We start from the raw sequence: 19,988 nt of genomic DNA, 5'->3' as shown, positions 1-19,988 counted from the left end.
AATTACTATTTTTGTCTTTGCTTTTTTTGCTACGTTATCAGGATGGGCTTTACTTGAAGAGAAATTGGATCACATTAAAAAAATCAAATATCATTGAAACATATTGAAATAGATTAAGTACAACGTTTTTTATTATTGTAATAATTAATCGTATTAAATGAGATGCACTTACAAACATCGGGTTACTTTTAAATTTTCATTTTTTTACTATTTTTATTTTCATTTTGGAACTATCAAGTATTTGATCCTGTTCAAGTGCGCAAACTTTTGATAGCACTTGCCAACATACTTCAGTGTATTTTTTTGTATTTTGTCGAAAATTTAAATTCATAGTTTAGAGACAAATAGCATGTCAGTATTTTTGACTATATTCCTAGAAGTTTTTTATGTTATGGTTCCAAAATTCAAAAGAACAAAATTAATAAAAGTCAACCACAATAATCGAAAAATGATCACAGTTTGATTAAAGATCTAGGCAGTACTTAAAGGCTCATAACTTTCAGAAAATCACAAATATAAAAATATAAACTATTAAATATAAATTATTTATCTACTATTATACTCTGATAAAGAAGTTCATTTTTTTTTTTTTTTTTTTTTTGTTACAATTTATTTTTGTTAATCAAGACCTTAATGTCTTATTTACAAAATTGATATGAGCAAAAAAAAAAAAATACAAAAAAACAAAAAATGCAATACATTGAATATAAAATGAAAAAAGTTAAAATAAAAATTAAATTAAAACAGTAATACAAAAATAATAACATAAATGAACGATGACGTGATGATGTATGCCGCGTACTACGTCAGGACGCGTGCAGACATTGGGCTAGGTGTATGGTAGATCGGAAGGCCATTTCTTGCTCAATCTTCTTATCGGTCTCTGAATCGCTTGAATTGTAGTATTTGTATGCTGGATTAATTTGTTGTTGAAAGATGAACTCCTAATCTTGATCATTTCGTTGACTGTTGAGATTTTCAAATCCTTATGTAGGCAAAAATTCGAAATATACCAAGGCGCATTAGTAAGGATACGCAGAATTTTATTCTGGCACCTTTGAATGATGTTTATGTTAGATTTGCATGAGCAACCCCATAGTTCGATTCCATAAGTCCAAATGGGCACTATGATAGTTTTATACAAAAGTACCTTGTTATCGAGAGAGATTTCAGATTTCCTCCCAAAAAGCCAGTAAAAATCTTTCATTTTCAGTTGGATTTGTTTCTTTTTATATTCAATGTGCGTTCTCCATGTCAATTTCGAATCAATGTGCATGCCTAAATATTTAACAGAATTGCATAGTGGAATTATTGAATTGTTCATGATGATAGGTGGACTGTTGTGATGTTTTAGAGAAACAATTATGTGCTGAGATTTTTCGATATTGATTTTGATATTCCAATCTGAAAACCATTTTTCGAGACTAGATAAATAATTTTGTAACTGACAAGTTGCTGTTCTAATATCGGAATTGCATGAAATAATTGCTATGTCATCGGCGTAAGTGCATATGGTTAGAAGATCATCTGTGGGCATATCGTTTGTGAAAAGAAGATAAAGTACAGGGCTTAGCACACTGCCCTGTGGTACCCCGCATTCTATATTTCTGATGCTCGAAGTCACATCTTTAATTTTGATTCTAAATTTTCTATTAAGCAAATATGAGCTTAAGATATTGAAGTAGTTTGGAAAAGTTGTTTTGATTTTATATAGGAGTCCTGAGTGCCAAACCTTATCAAAAGCCTGACTAACATCTAAGAATACGGCTACGCTGTGTTCCTTTCTATTCATGGCTTCAAGAATACGAGACACCGTTCTGTTGCATTGTTGAATTGTAGAGTGATTTTTTCTGAAGCCAAACTGATGGTGAGGAATCCAACTATCATTCGGATGATCTTCTGACAATCTCTGCAACAAAAGCCTCTCTAAAATTTTCGATAATATCGATAAAAGACTGATAGGACGGTATGAACTAGCAGTGTGATGGTTTTTGTTTGGTTTAGCGATCATAATAATTTCTGCAGTCTTCCACGCTGTGGGCCAATAATTGTATTGAAGTATGGCGTTGAAAATATTTGTTATATATAAAATACCTTTCGTAGGCAATTCTTTTAACATCTTTGGAGTAATTTTATCCATACCCGGCGAAGATCTATTTTTTATCCTTTTTATTTCACATAAGACGTCATTTGGTGAAAAATGTCCCAACGGTGTAGAATGTATGGGTTGATTTACGAAATTGTTAATTAAATTATTCTGGGAAATATTTCGAGCACTAAAAATGCTACTTAGATGATCAGCAAATGCCTCCGCTTTTTCTTCGTTGCTTTTTGCCCAAATGAATCCGTTTTGGTTGGTTATTTTCAGAGGAGGGTTTTGTTGTAGGGGTTTACTTTTGTTTCTGATTGGTTTCCATATGGAATTATCGTATCTATTTAGCTGCAATATATACGACCTGAATGTACAATTCTTCCATTCTTTCATTTTTTTCCTCAACGTGTTATTGAGATGATTGAGCGATGTCTTATCCGTTGGTAGATGAGAATGTTGCCAGGTACGTCTTGCTCTTCGTTTCTGTGCAATTAGCTTCTTAATCTCTTGCGGAATTATTAGATTATCATTTCTTGGAATAATGTTCGGGGTGATCTGCTTGGTTGTTTCACGTACAATCTCAGAAAAATAATCTATATTATTTTCTATATCAATAACGCTTGTAGGCCTAGATTTTGGAAATAATTTTGAATCAAGTATGGATTTGAATTGAATCCAGTTAGAAAGATTGTTGTGTAGAATATGATTGTTGATAACTGGAGTAGGAAATGTGCTAAACGTCACAAGTATTGGAGAATGATCTGAAGAGAGATCGTAACTAGATTCAACATTGAGATTTGAAAGATCAATACCTTTCACAATAAAAAAATCTAAAAGGTCTGGAACTTTAGTAGGGTCAGAAGGCCAATAAGTTGGACTGCAAGTTGAAATAAAGGAGAGGTTATTTTGCCCTATGGCTGCATGAAGAATCTTTCCTTTGGCTGTAGTCAGTCTAGAACCCCAGGCAATATGTTTACAATTAAAGTCACCACCAATGATAAATTTATTACCTAATTGAGAGAAAAATGAAGAAAACTGAGCACAAGAAATTTTGAATCTTGGTGGACAATAAACAGCAGAAACACAAAAATTATATAAATTTGTTTCAACAGAAATTTGAGTTGCTTGTAGAAAATCATCAGAAATATTTGGTAGAACAAAATGCTTTATATTATTTTTGATTAATATAGCCGAACCGCCGCGAGCCCTGCCACTTGGGTGATTTGAATTATAAGTAGTGTAGTTATAAATTTTAAAGTAGTTTTTTTCAGTGAAGTGAGTTTCTGAGATTAATAAGATATCTATTAAGTTTAACTTTAAAAAACATTCTACTTCATTTTTGTGAGGTATTAAACCGTTGGCATTCCATTCAGCAATTTTAATTATTTTTGCCATTGCTTTTGTTGTTGACTAAAGTGGATAACATATTTATTATTATGGTGTTCTGTTGCAAAAGCTGATTGAAGATATTTTTAAATTCTAAAATAAGTGTTGCTAGAGAATCAGAATCGGGATTTGAAGGTGAATGATAAGAAGCAGAGTAATTGTTTTTTGCAATGTCTGCATAGGATGAATTTTGAATTGTTGGATTTAAGGCCGGAGAAATGTTGTTTATTTTAATATTAGAATTAGAATTATTAGAATTATTAAAATTTTGGTTATTTGGATTTGGATTTATGACTGATTGATTTACTGGAGTTTTGTTTCTTTGTTCTTTAATTTTTTGGAAGTATGAGCAACCGCGATAATTAGCTGGATGAGCACCGCCGCAAAAATAACAACATGCCGGAGCATTCGGATCTTTGGTACAAGCTTTAGTATTATGATTGTCACCGCATTTTAGGCAAGCAAATGGTCTATTGCAGTATTTTTTGGTGTGATTAAAGAGTTGACAGCGAGTGCATTGTATAATGTTGTTGGACTTTCTCGGTGGTTCGACGCGTATTATGCAGTTGAATAATTTATAAATGTTATAAATATTTTTGTTATTTCTATTTGGTTCCAGATCAACAAAAAACATATTAAGAGGTTCTTTTGTTATTCTATGTCTAATATTTAGGATATTACGTACGACATGACCCTGTTTTAATAGTTCTAATTTAATTGCATCTGTGCTTGTCGAAAAGTGTACATTTCTAAGAACAACCCTATAAGCCTTCTCTTCTTTTAATTGATATGTATGATATACGGCATTAGTTTCTTTTAGATGTCTGGATAAAGTTCGAAAATGGTCGACAGAATTACATAGAATTTTAAATGTATTGTTAGCTAAACTTCTCAGGAAATATTGATCATGCGGAATTATTTCATTTAATTGACTAGACATATCATTAATATCGTCAACTCCGTAAATAAATATTGGAGGGGGCTTACTGACTGGGGCCGGTTTAACTAAGTTGTCATCATTAGCTGTGTCTATTGTTGAAAGGGCCGAAAATTTGTTTTGAATTTTGACATCTATTCCTAATGGTTCAAATGAAGTTTTTCTTTTTTTGAAATTGACTACTTGCCATGAATTAGGAGGTTTCTTGACATCAGAATGTGGTTGAGTGAGGCTTGTAGATGCATTATTACTAGATGATATTACTTCCTGTCTTGAGTCAGAAACTGATGAAGTTGAACGCAGCGAGACCTTTTCCGATGTAAACATATTGGTCCGACCTTCTTCGCGAGGTATCTTGCTGTATTTGCTGGATCCAATAACGGTCTTTCGTAGTTTTGGGATTTCTGATGGTTTACTGTCCGATTCCATATTCGCTTCTATATCTTGATTGAAATGTAAGACATTTTTTTGATTCCACAAACGCACATTAGAATCTCGATTATGTATGGTTTTTTGTAAGCAATTATTTAATTATCTGTACACTTTTGTAAGCTTTTCATGCAATTTTAATAAACCGTAAAATTCAATCTGACATGCACTTGTTTTTTCCCAACGAGAATCCAAAAGAAGTTCATAACAGAAAAACTAAATTAAATATTAATGATCAATTTTACTTTTAATTACAATTTGTATTTACTAATATGTGAAAATCTATTCCACCTATCTTTTTTTCTTTATTATGCTTTCATAATTATGAAAAACAACATCACTGTATGTTTTTTGGATTAATTGATTTAATGTCTCAAATAGATTGGTGATCAAACAAAATAATACACACACACACACACACATATATATATATATATATATATATAAATAATGGCGAATTAAATATCATTATCTATCCAAAACTTACAAATATCTGGAAACATTTTAGATCAAAATTTCAATAACGAAAACAATTAAGAATCTATTATATTCTGTAATAATTTAAATGAAGTGTAGTGTAGTTAAGAAACATGATTGATAGACTGTAAAAAAAAATATAACCGAAGTGTGTTACCATTATTGCTATAGTGAGTGTTTGAGAAAAAGACTTGAAATTAAATATTATATTGAGAAATGGCTCCTACAGGAACGGCATCTATAGAATTTGCTCAAAGCGAACAGGTATGTTTATGTTTGGAATTTAGTAATTATGCGAAATTTTAATTGAATTTTTCTAAACTTAGTTTTATTTTATTGAAAAATCTATGTATAAGAAATTAACTTTTCGCAAAATTAATCAATAATTACTTATTGATCAATAATTTCTTTCCAAGTTGTTAAATTCTGAAATTGTTGAAATACTGTAATTTTCTCAACAATATCAAAAAAATGTCGAATTTAAATTCATTCGATAGTTGATGTTTTCTGTCTATTATTTTTCCTTATTTTGTTAAGTAGTTAATATCGTAAATAATAATATATAAATCTCAGGCAAATTCAACCCATTCAATGTTTAACAAAAACTTTTCTCTTTTATATTTTGTCTTATTGTTAGTTAACTAACTTAAGTTGATTAACAACTTAAGTTAGATTTTTTTTCAATCTTCAGAAATACATACCACAACCGTACCCACAAAATTTGTCTCAGCCTATTTGTATATGTACATTTAACAGTTATAATTAAAAAAAGGTAATCTATCTGTATACAATTAACAGTTATGTTTACAAGAATTCGAACGTAAAAACTTACTTTTGACTCTTTAAAAGCAATGCGGTCTCCAGATCATGTTAATGTAAGGCACTGACTGAAAGCGATAATCGAAACTTGTTCGAACAATCATTCTTCATCTTTCTCGCTTTGGATCCTATCTCAAAACCAGTGTAGTTTAGCAGTTATGACTAGTACCGTGCTCTCGCACAACTATTGATTGATTGACTACTTATAATAACTGATTAAACTTTTCACTTCTTCTTAAAATTAAAACTCTGCCACTTTTCTGTAATTTTCATCTTGAATAAATATTATTCAATTTTTTGTCAAATTTTCATTTGTAAAAATGTGTCACGCATATGCAAATTTATACCATGAAATGTTATTATGATAAAAGCGTCAAACCATAAATAAAGTTTAGAAAAACATATGTTCACGTATTTTTATGATGCACCATAATTTAATAATTATATGATGGATTTATAGTAGGGGGAAGTCCCCTAGTGGCGGACACCTAAGGTTATTTATAAATAAATCAAAAAATATTTTACGAAATGTTTATTAAATTATGATTTATGTTAGATAACAAAGTTAGAAATCAAACTAAATTAACAAAACCACAATCTTTGCTAAAGAGTAATTAATACTATCGATCAAACTTTGGTAACAAAAAATATGATTTTAAACATTGGCACCTAGTATCGGACACTTCAAAATAACCTGCATTGATCACATATGTAGCCATCTCCACACTTTGGAATGTTTGCACATGTGTCTTTGACGAATATTTTTAGATATTGCAAAAAAATCACTATTTACCGATGCTCTCAGCTGGAGCATTTATCATAAGATTTTCATTCTTTGACTAGGAAATACAAAAAATGGGGGTATGTTATGACCGTTAGCACTCAGACAGAACAAAATTTAATAATTGGAATAAATCACGTAAATTCTCACAAAAATATCAATATGTTTACGGTCCGACATTAAGGGACGACTTAGTGTCCGGTGCTAAGGGACATACATTTTCGTTCATTTGGTGGCTCCTACTAAAATTGGTTAAAAAATTTAATAATATTTTACCATTTTACGGATAACAATCAAGTACAACTTTTGTCTTTCCATACCATTCTAATGTAAATGCATAAATATGTTAGAATTACTTCCATTGATGTTTAGGTGACGCCGTCATTTTGCGTCTAAAACAGGAAAGGGTTGCTCTCGCCGTGGCCGTGTGCGTCACATGCGAGGCTTGGCACGTGATCCTGTACCTGAGTGCCCCCCATGCCTCTTTTACTTGTATTTTGAAATGTAAAGATTTATACTCGCTTAAATAATGCGTATTAAACAGAGTGTCCGGTGTTTGGGCCGTCCGGCGTTACGGGACTTCCCTTACCTTATGCATGATCCTCCAAAATATAAAATATATGATATGTATACTATAAATATTTATTTTTAATACAATTTTCTTTACATACAATCTTTACAATAAGATGGAAATTGTTATTTTTTTATGTCTAACATTCTGATACCTTCAAAAGTGCAATTATGGTTATGTGTTGATGTAAGAAAATGTATATATGTAGTAGATACATTATTCAACCTAAGCTAAAATTCCACATTTTATTTTGTGTTTTAAATAGTTTATATTACATATTCTGATATTCTTTTATGCTGCATAATTATCAATGTAAAAGCTAATAACTCTTATTATACTTATTCTAATCTCATATTGATTAGAATAATTATTATATGATTTATATCTAATTATAAATTTATAATATAATATTCTTCAACTATTTAATATTATCAATAAATCTAAAGTATTTATTTCAATAAGTTGATGAATTAGATATTCTTTGTTTGTAAGGTCTGGTTTAGCCAAAAATTTGTCTCATTAGGTCGGTTAATATTTATATTAGATTATAATATTCGATTATAGGTTTTTAACACCTAAGTTTTTAAGACTGGGTTATTTATATAAGAAAGCTTGATATTTAGTTATACTAAAAATCTGGAATTTTTATACAAACTAGTGTTTCGTATCTTACAGTATGCATACTAAAAAATTACATTGCATATGCAGCTATTTTTTTATATATTTTATGTTATTTTAATATAGACTTTAATTTATTTATTAATTTATTTATTTAGTAGTTTAGAATGTTTAATATTTAAATTCAAATTTAGTTACTTATCGAAGATGAATTTTATATTTTTTTTATATATTTAATATTATTCATACGTATACATTAAAATTCAATTAATACTTATAAATGCAAATTTTTAATTTTTACATTTTTATAATTTTGAAAAAGAGAAATTTTTTGAACTCAAAATGGTAAATCTAGTTAAAGAAGATTATTTGAACATATGATTTGAATAGAAAGATATGGCGTTCTAAACGATAAAAATAATACAAAACATAATTAATTTAAATTTAAAGCTAACATTATAATTCATAGGAATAAATATTATAAGAAATTTTATTGCAAGTTTAAATAGAAAACAGGATTCTAAGACACAAAAATTATTTTAAAATTTTTATGATATAATTATATTCTAATTTTGCAAAATAGTTACTAATATGCTAAGGAATTTCTTGGATTGACTAACCTTCACCAAAAATTTACCAACTCAATTTCCATTTTTCAAATAAACTTTGCAATTTTTAACTCAAATTAGTTTATTCGGATTAAATAGTAATGAATAATAATTAAGAAAAATTAGCTCGTCTGATTTCCACATAAGAACACTAAGTGTTAAAAACATTTAAAACATATCGAATGAAAGAAACGGTTTTCTAATCTTTACCAAAAACTAATCCACACGAATTCCAACTATTATTCGAATATTTATAAGCGGCTCATTATTTTATTGATAGTGATTTTTTTTAACTTTTAACAGCGCGAGTTAGCAAGCTTTTCATCACCTTAGGGGATACCTTTTACATTTTTTGCTGCACCAATAAAACGAAACCTTCCATTTTAGTCAGTCATTTTTGACAAAGACTTTAAATGGACAATTTTTATTTTACCGAAAGAAATAAAAAAATCTAAAGCCATAGGTATAGGAGTATATGTCAATAAACAGAAATGAGCTAATTTCTGTTAGGAACAATACATAACATTTAATAAATTGCTAATTGTTTCAATAAACACTAGAATAATCTTACTTAGCATTGCAGATTTACCGCGTTCTCAGCGAAATAAGACATCTTTAAAAATTCTAAGAAAAAAATTAAATAATGCTACTGAATATTTATCTTACTTATCAATAGATAGTTTATTTATTCCAAGGTCTGAAAAAAAATGAGTTGAAACAATTGGCTTTTCGTCATTCTTACGTATTGAGTGTAATGGGTAAATAATTAATACAGTACACAGTGTTGTATATTGCATTGTGACTTTAGGTCAATTTTTAGAACTTACCGTTCTGTAAAAAAATATAAATAATAGAAATAAAAGTTGTTTTCGAAACAAACAAAAAATATAATAGTTGTTTTTTTTAGTTTTTGGATGTTTTAAAATGCTTAAAACGACTTGAATTGTTAGAAAGTTTAAAATGATGTTAATTTTATTTTTTATTTTTTGATAATTGTTTATGTCCAATATACGTCAAAAATCAAAGTTATGTGTTTAAGATATAATTTTACACATTCATCAATTTTGCATTGTTGGTACGGTACGCTAGTTTACGCAAAAAATAATAAATACGTACTTGTAATATCGTCTCATAAAGATCAAAAGTGAGTCCTGTGTTTAGTTATAGTTATACAAAATTATTTTTGATAAACGAGCAAAATTTAATGTGGAACACAAAGATCCAATTTGTCAAACTCAGTAAAACTCCCAGTTAATTCGCTTATTATTTTATTCCAAAATGATCAATTTTAATAAACTTGTAATATTAATATTTTTCCAAGAAAGCACAGTAGTATATAAAAATTTCTCGGCTTTCAAAATAGATTGAATATTATTAAAATTATAGTCGTAAAAATAACTTTAGTTTAAGAAAGGTCTTTCAATTTTTCATGTTTTTGTACTAAAATACAAAAAATTGTTTTTGTGTATAACATACAAAAAAGATCTTTTGATCTTAAACCCTTAAAATTTGTATTTATGTATATTCTATTGTACCACGTCCATATATAGGGGAGACTGGGTACGGTTGTGCCAGGGTACGGTAAAGACAGTCGTCATAACTGCTAAACCAGTGATTGCCAAAGTGGGCGCCAGCGCCCCCTTGGGGGCGCTGCGGCGGTTCTGGGGGGCGGTGATGGGCTCGTGCATTGGGACTTAAAGCGTAATTTTTGGAATAGCGTTTTTGATATTGTATTAATTTCCGAGTCTAAATCCAATATTGCTTGCATTTTAACGCGACTCCCTTTATTACTTTTTGCGAACAAATTTACCGTAGATACGAGCGCACCCACATTAAAATTATAATCGAAATACATCGATTGGCTTCTAAATTTTTAAAATCCGTTCATGCGTTTTTAAGCAAACATCGTTTAAAGTTCTAATTTTGACAAACGCCACAAAAACGATACCAATTTTTGTAAACTTTGACGAATATTCAAAATTTAACGACTTGTCGTAGGATTGTAATATTTTAGTATGATCTATAAGACTGTGGTATCTTCCGTCAAAAAAAAACATAAAAATTGTCTAAAAAATTACTTCTAGTTATATTAATAAAAACACTTTATTACAAGAAAACGGCGCGGCCGATCATTACATAAAACTAATCAAGTCGATACCCAACCAGTATGTTTCGAACAGTTTTTGAATTTTCAAAATCGATTTAGAATTGCGGACTAAAACGTCGACGAAATTTTTTTCACTTTTCTGCGTTCTACAAAGAAACGGCTCGGCCGATCGTTAAACAAAACTGAGAAACGTTAGTCCTCATCGAGATACATCGAATGGCTTTTAAATTTTTGAAATCGGTCCAGCCATTTTTGAGAAAAGGACGATTATGGCAAAAAATCTAAACACACACACACATACTGCTTTCCAATTGTTGGTTTCGGATTTTTTGATGAAAACAAAGTTCTCCTTCGGAAAGTTTGTAAGGGGGGCGCTGAGTAACATTTTTTCTGGAAAGGGGGCGGTAGGTGAAATAAGTTTGGGAATCACTGTGCTAAACTATACTGATATTGAGATAGGACCCAAAAGGAGAAAGATGAAGTATGACTGTTTAAACAATTTTCATTGTTGCTGTTAGTGTCTTACATTAACATGAATTGTAGATCGCATTGTTTTTAAAAAGTAAAAAGTAAGTTTCCATGTTCGAATTATTTTTAACTTCCCGTAGGGCAAGTTATAGTAATCGCAAAAAAATCGAAAATGAAATTTTTTATATATCTTTATGTTTCAAAGCTTTCTGAATATTTTGGCATACCTTAGAAAAAATGGATGGATGTGTGTGTATATGTCTGTGTGCGTGTGTGTGTGCGGATACAAATTTTCGTCGACGATTTCGGGAACACCGATCAACCGATTTGAATAATTCAAAATACATTCGATTTGTATTGATAAGGAGACATGCTGATTAGTTTTTGGCAAAGGCGGGTCTAGCCGTTCCGAAGATATGGGGCAAAAAGTGCCAAAAATGGTAACTCAATTTTCAAGAGAACGGAGCGTCCGAACATTTTACTTGCATTGACGATGATGAAGAACCAATTACATTTACGGGAAGGCATGTCTAGCGGTTTCAGAGATCTAGTAAAAAAAAATAAAACTAGTGGGGTAGGTGGCATCGTGCCTTAAGGCAAATTGCTGGAACTTCCCGTACCGTAACGAAATGTTCGAGGAATACTGAATGTTTTCAAATAGATTATTATAAATATTGTAACATTGTCTAATATTTATAAGAATTATATAAACTCAATTGCAAAGTTGAAATTATTTGTTTAAAGTATATTAGAACTATAGTCAGAATTAAAAATAAAATCTGAATTATTTTCGGTTTACAACAAATTAAAAAAAAAAAAAAAATGGAACAAAAATTTTTTTTTTCCAAAATCAATTATTTTGTTAAGACAAGCAGAAAGTTCTTTGAATCATTCGAATCGGACGCTTAGTTCTCTCAAAAACTGCCATTTTTTACATATTTGGCTCCGTATCTTCGAAATGGCTGGGCCTGCCTCTGCCAAAAACTAGTAAACACTTCTCCCAATCATTACTAATTGAATGTTTTTTAGATCATTCAAATCGGATACTCCGTTATCTCAAAAAGTCGATTTCTATTTTCTGCACTCTTTGCTCCGTATCCTCGAAACGGCTGGACCTGCTTTTGCCAAAAACTAATCAGCTCTTTTCCCTATCGATAGGAATCGAATGTTTTTTAAACCGTTCAAATCGGTTGATCCGTACGCCCGAAAACGTGGGCGAAAATTTGTATCCATACATACATACACACACACACACACATCCATTTTTTCTGAGGTATGCCAAAATGTTCAGAAACCTTCAAAACGTCGAGAAATGTAAAAATTTTCAATTCCGATTTTCGGCCCATTACAATAACTTACTCTACGGGAAGTTAAAAATGCCATTTTGAGGTCAAAAATTATCATTAGACATATGCACATCAAATTATCAGATATTTAATGGAGATTTTAATAATGTGTATCAATTTTGTTTACATTTCTATGGGTTTCGTAACATCGTTTGTCCGTTAGGCGGCGACGCGGCGCTTACGCGCTTCGATATTGCAGCTAAAGCAGTGCGATTGCTTTAAAAAAAAGTTAAAAATTTCCAAAATATTTCAAACTAAAAGAAACATTTTTTTACAAAAGTCTTTTTTCCAAAAAAGTTTTTTTTTCAAAAATTAGAAATTTCTCAAAAACCTAATTTTTTCAAAGTTTAAAACATATTTAACCCGTTTTAAAATTTTAATTTTTGGTACGGGAAGTTCCAGCAACTTTCCTGAAGAGACGACGCCATACACCATTGGTTTAATTTCAAATTATTTGTTAATTTTATCCCTAAGAAAACATGTCTTTCTAATTGTTGATGGATATATTTTCTTTTTATTAGGAGTTGGTAGATAAGAATCGCCGTAATCACAAAGGATGGATGCTCCTTGGCGGCTTTGCCCTTTTGGTTCTGGGCGCTGTCATCCTGGTGACCGTACTGATGAGCACACCTCCAGTTCCGAGATATCCTCCACCAAAACCGGCCCTTCGGCTCCATGACTTCTTGTCAGGAAGGATGAATCCTGAAAGATTCAATGCTACGTGGATAAGTGGTAAGTCCTACATTTTTAAATCTCTTTTTTTTATTAATGGAGTAGGGAACGCGTATAATTTCTAAATGGTTCCTTATTGACTTATAGTTTTTCTAAATCATATTTTTTAATATTTCTATAAATATTTATTAATACTTATGCTTAGGAAGGTTTATGAAACTTCGTAATAATCATTATAAGCCTAATACCACAATTGTAACGTTGTTGACAATTATTTAAAAAAAAAAAACATGTGCATAGAAACTTTTATCGATTGATACTTGATAAAGTGACAGCTAATATGTTTGGATTTGAATTAAAATCAATATTGGCACTATTGGTAACTATGTGTAAATTGCAAGTTGCATGAACTTTGGGATATTTGTAAGTAATCGTCATCATTGATTAAAAATAAATAATGTGATAAATTTTTTAACTGATTATTTTGTTTTCACTAAAAACTAAACAATCCGATTCTCAATCGATTTTTTAACAAACTTATAGGAGCGCATTTGTATGTCCGCATTATTTCAAACTTTAATGAATTTTTATGTTAATTTGATCAAAAACCCAAAAATATTTAACATTTAATTAGAAAGAAACGGTACTGCCGATCTTTGTCGACAGCTAATCGGAACGATTTCTAACTGATGCCTTAGGTTTTGAAAATTGGTTCAACATTTTTGAATCATTTTCAAAAATTCTCAAAAAAAATCGTGAACCGATTTTGTAAATACGTAAAGCAATATCACTTGAGAATTGGTTTCAATAATTAATTATTTGGTCGGAGATCGAAGAGATCAAGCCGATTATTAGATATATAAAACTTTCACAAATTTAATAATTTAGAAATATTTCTACTCGATTATTTTCACATATTTGGATTATATATATTTGTGCATTAGTTAGAAGATTAATCCGATTTTCGTGAATTTATATATTTCTCCGTATCTCAATTGTGACCATTTAATTGAAACATTTCCATGAACGCCATCAAATTCTGCATTATCCCATAACAATGTACAGATGCAATAAATACATTATATTAAGCCATTGATGTGCTCAGAACTCCATAATAGTTTTGTTCGAAACTTGTGTAATTTAACATGGGCTTAATTGAATTGTTGAAACTGCTCTGTGCCTATGGATCACTGTATATGTGTATCTAATCCAATCATGTGGAGCTGGAACACGTCCACTGCTGGCAACTCTGTTGTGATGCTCTCATTACCAGATAACCTGCATGTTTCATTAAATGCAATTCACTCTACGATCCGTTTAGGATACTTAATTATTGCTAATTTCAATTGCGTTTTGAACGCTTTGAACAGAACTCTGAATCGATTAATATTTTCCAATATATATAATATAATATTATTACTTCGTTGCACTTCAACCATAGTTTTCAACAAATAATTTATTTATTTCAAGCTTTTGAGGTTGTCATATGGATTCTACCAAATAGTTTTTGGGTGGTATTCTTTTAAATCTTCACCTTTAAACACTATTGATTGATTGATTCTCCGAAATAGGTTTTGGTATTTTTTGGTTTAAATATGAGAAACGATACACAAAATCATACTTCACGTATTTTATGGAAGAGATCGAAATATCATTACAAACTATAAATAAGTCAAGATACGTATAGAGAAAATGGTGATAGTACCAGCGGTTATGCCAAAATGGTGATAGTGCTAGATAGCAATATCAAAACAATATTTTTTATTTTTCTGATTTAAACACCTTCTTTTGCTCCAAAGAAATATGTTTGATATAATTTTTTGTTTATAAATATTTTTTACATTTTGAGAATATAGAATGTCACTTTTTTATGAACATTAAAACTTTTCGTAAATGAAACATATATATTTGATTTGAATAGTCTTGAATTTGATCTTGATATATATGTTTAATTTGAGTTAAAAAGTCGGGCGTTACACCAATAAAAATAGGCCTTATTTAAAAATTGGCTAGATTTAGTAACTTTGCCATAACATAAAGAAAGCTATGATCACACTTCTGTCAGATTTTGAGCATTATTGTCACAGTCTTGTCGCAGTAGTAATCAGTTCAAATGCGAATCGCGTCTTCAAAAGTTTATTCCGGGGGGTATTCTCATGTTTTTTGAGACTTTATTTATTGTTATTTGTAATGATTTTCATTAAAACCAATGAACTAGTTAAGTACTATTTTTATCACTTTCATTGAATTACTATGTGTTTGATTATTTTTTATTTTTTTGATCACTTTCGGACAAAATGTCATAGTACTATTTTGCAAGAACTACATGGTAGTATCGGTAGTTCATTCGAGGCCAAGAAAAAACAAAAATGAAACCTGTCAAAGGTGATTGGCTTTCAACTTCTAAGTAGTTGTGGTTTAAAAATAGACCAAAAGATCCACCAGTAATAACAAGAAACTTGCATTTATTGCAAAGACCTCTTTTTGCGTTCTGAGCCCGAGGAAGGTTTGTTACAATGCATGACTTTGGGCATACGGTGCATATGCTGATGTCCTAAAGAGGAAGACCATATGATTTATTTAAACTAACTGCCTTCTCAAAAATTAGTATCTCAGTATGTCCTTACCCTACATATTATTTTGTCCGTACTATATGACCAAAATGGTTTGTGTAATTGGTTGTATTTTCTTTAATAAATGTTTTATTGTAGTTCTTACTAAATTAAATACTATGACAATGGTAGTCAATGAACTAAAGATGAGTAAAAACAATGAGTTTGGTTAAATCATTGAATCTGGTTCTCATTAAATAAATAAATATCATTAAGAAAACACAATGTCATTTTGTTCTTACTTCCCCTAAATGAAAATACCTCGAGCTATTGACGTTTACTATTTCGAATACGTAAAAAGACTTGATGACTGAGACATAAACAGTTAAATAAATATTTTTGTGAAAAATATTTTTCTCTTATTTGTTTGTGATTTTTAAGAAGTACTTCGAAGGTATCGCTGATGATGATACCTTCGAAGTTGCTTTTGAAACTTCATTCGCTTCAATCTCATTGGAAAAAATAAGACTAAATATATATGTGTATATATAGGGTAGGCCGGGGCACAAAGGTCTAATTTGAGCAATTATTTTTTGAAAACCACACTAATTATATCACAGCAAATAACACATATCAAACAAACAACTATCTATCTTTGTTTAGTAAAACTCCCAGCTAATTCATCATTCTAGAAATGCATTTTATTTGCTGTTTTTTTTTTCAAAAAATTGTCACCAGGTATTTTTAATCCCATAGACGGGGTAAAATGGGACGGCTAGGAGGCAAACAGGTCCAATGTCTTACTTTCAATTTTAGAGATATTTTGCGAAATAATAGCTACATTATTCAACCAATACAAAATATAAATTTTTTACGTTATTTTTTTACAGTGATAACTCTGTATATAACCTTGATCTGGTATTTCATCAAAAACATTCATCAGCAGATTTGGAACTTTTTTTTAAATTCATCTCTTGTAAAATTGTCTTTGTCAGGGTAAAGGTTTAGTTAGTCCTTTTTACGCTACCCACATGTAATTTTATATAGTTATCAGTGACACCGTGCCACCTATTAGGTGATATAAAAAAAAACTGTTGAATTTAACTTAGAATTAACAATACATCCTATAAAACAATTAAATAACTTATACTTAAAGTGATATTGAGACCTCGTAAACTGAACAACAGTGCTCACATTCGAACAAACTAACAACGAAAGAAAATTTTAGTTTAATTCAGTTTATCTCTAGATAGTTACGTCGTAAGGATGTATGGTTACTCAAATTTTGCCCTATACCTTCAAATATTGTTGTTAAAAAAATTTAATATTATTTGTTTTTGATATATTGGTAATGGACGTTTTAACCGACGGTACTTTGTGTTTTTATACAACTAAACATAAATTATATGCATATGTATGCACACATGTTTAAATGAATATAAGTGATTCAAAGTGTTCCATAAGTTATTGAGTGCCATGCGATAAAATTGTTTGCTGAAATCAATACACCGAATAGATAATTATAATAGCAACGATAACCGCAATTGCTAATTTTATGCTTGAAGAATTATCTGACTAGCAGGACTCCGGTCGACCAACTAGAAAATAATGAGTATTTCAGAATTTGCATTATTTAAATCAAAATTTGTGGTTTCGAAACATCTATTATCTTATATGAAAAATTAATATATTTTTGAATGAAAATGGATTTTAACATATTATCTCATTATAACAGGGTAGTGCGGAGCTTAAAGGACCGCGAGTAAAAAGGCCCACCACCGATATCTCAGTAAAGTTAAGAATTTTTTAATAACAATATTTGGAAATAGAGGGAAGAAGATGTATAACCACCTTGATTTTTGCGACGTTGCTATTGGGCGATAAACGGCAATGTTTGAAAATCCATAACAAAAGAATTTTCTTTCGTTGTTAGTTTTTTTTTGTTGTGTGCACTGTTGTTTAGTCCATGAGATATTAATATGATTTTTAAGTATACGTTACTTAATTTTTTTACAAGATGTTTTGTTAATATTAAGTTGATTCAACAGTTTTTTTATATAATCTCTATAAAAGTTTATATGTGGGTGTGCTAAAAGGGACCATCTGAAGCTTTACCCTGGCAAAGGTGTAAACAATCAAAAATAGTAAATAAAAAAGTAAATTTTGTTAACAAAAGCAATTTTACAAGAGATAAGTTAAATAAAACGTTATTCCAACTTTGCTGATGAATATTTCTGAATATCTCATAAAATTTACATGTTGCAATGGTTGAATAATGTAGTTATTTTTTTGTAAAGTCCTTTTAAAATTATAAATTGGACATTGGACCTAGAGCTTGTTCCATTTTACTTCGCTTATGGGGTAAGAAGGACCAGGTGACACATTTTTGGAAAAAGTACAGCAAATAAAATACATTTATACAATGATGATTTAGCTGGGAGTTTAACTGAACATAGTTAGATGGTTGTTTGTTTGATATGTGTTATTTGTTGTGATATAATTGATTTGGTTATACACAATATAATAGCTCAAAGTCAAGTTTGATCTTTTTGCCCCGGTCTACTCCATATATTTAAGTCACCCTATATTTGAACCCGGTTTGGTTACTTAATAAATTAAATGAATTAATGAATTCAATAGTATTTTTAACGCCCGTTGCTTCGTATTAAATTACAATTGTAAGCTTGTTATTTGCCTAATAAATCGATCATCTTTACTGCGTAGTGCGCGGAATGTCAATGAAATAGAACGCAAATAAGATTAGCTCGAAAACACGACGCAGAATAAAAATAATTAAACTGTAAATGAAACATTGATTTAGTTTTCGTGTTTATCACAATATTGAATTTCTGGTATGAATTCAGGTTATTTCAATAAGCAACCTTCTGAAAATAGTTCTTTCGTTGTACCATAATATTTACTAAAACAATTGAACTCGTTATATGTACGTGTGTTTGCGTTTCGAACTATTTTGTGGGCCATTGTCACATTTGTCTAACGAGCTCTTAATAAGTCTGACGACAAACGAGGAGAATTCTATAGTAGTTTTTATCGTTCCAACTGCAATTGCTTATGGGAAATTTGCAGCCTTGGATTGCTAGATGTACACATCAAATTTTATACACATGTCAACAGCCGATGAATCCATAATCATTAACTTTCCGCAGGGTAGGATCACTGATCACTGATCACTTGGGCACACCGTAGAAAAAAATAATTTTTGTGTATGATTGTGTGAATATAAGGGCCTGTCACTTTTTGAGAAGAACAAATAAAAAGGTCCACCACATATATTTGAAGAGCGTTAGTTTTTTTTTAATAACATTATTTGAAAATCGAGTGCAAAAGATGAAAAAAAAAACTCAGCCATCGCCTTGATTCTTATGACTTTGCTATCAGGAGATAAACGGCGATGTTTAAAAATCCATTATAAAAGTATTTTACTTTCTTGTTAGTTTTTTATTTCGACAATTTTGCATTTGTTGGAAAGGTCTCTGGCTCCGCAAGGTTTATAGCTAAGAAAATTAGTGGTGCATGGCATCGTGCCCTAATGCAAATTTCTGGAACTTCACGTACCGTAATTAAAAATTCGAGTAATAAAAATAATCAACAATTCTTCTAAATAATATCAAATAAATTATCTTCTATATATATAAAAATTAGTCGGGTTTTCCTTCCTGACGAAATAACTCCAGAACGCACGAACCGATTTCGACAATTTTGCATTCGTTGGAAAGGTCTCGGGCTCCTCAAGGTTTATAGCTAAGAAAATTAGTTGTGCACGGCATCGTACGTTAATGCAAGCTGCTGGAACTTCACGCACCGTAATTAAAAATTCAAGTAATGACATTAGTGAGAATTATCAGAATTATGCTTAGTTATGTCAACGAGCAATTCTTGCCGCAAAGAATAATGATGTACACGCACTGAATTTCACCATTCAATCAAATATTGCTGGCAATTTGGTGACATACCAATGATTCCGACTGGTCTTCCGTTTGACTTCAAACGATTGCAATTTCCAGTTTGCCTTGCGTTCGCAATAACAAGTCTCAAGGCCAATCGCTTAGTGTTTGCGGGATAAATTTCAAATAGATTATTCAAATAGATTATTTGGGAGTTTTT

General features: G+C 30.3%; 1 protein-coding gene across 2 annotated transcripts in view; it reads left to right on the top strand.

The window, feature by feature from the left end:
• Nucleotides 1–19,988, top strand: part of LOC113376854 (venom dipeptidyl peptidase 4-like) — an 81,234-nt gene that overhangs the window by 47,036 nt on the left and 14,210 nt on the right. Inside the window, exons 1-2 of one of the 2 annotated variants that reach the window (XM_026616930.1) lie at nt 5,443–5,585; nt 13,161–13,371. In XM_026616930.1, coding sequence (XP_026472715.1) covers nt 5,538–5,585; nt 13,161–13,371 — 259 coding nt within the window. In that variant the 5' untranslated portion in view covers nt 5,443–5,537. Of the gene's footprint in view, nt 1–5,442; nt 5,586–13,160; nt 13,372–19,988 lie in introns of those variants that run through there. The other variant, XM_026616929.1, reaches the window with a different exon arrangement.

The sequence above is a fragment of the Ctenocephalides felis genome, unplaced genomic scaffold (genome assembly GCF_003426905.1).
Source record: "Ctenocephalides felis isolate EL2017-DRISC unplaced genomic scaffold, ASM342690v1 CF-g0.4_SCAFFOLD_01886, whole genome shotgun sequence".
Lineage (NCBI taxonomy): Eukaryota > Metazoa > Arthropoda > Insecta > Siphonaptera > Pulicidae > Ctenocephalides > Ctenocephalides felis.
The sequence above is the reverse complement of the archived record's forward strand: the minus strand, read 5'-3'. Positions and strand labels throughout refer to the sequence as shown.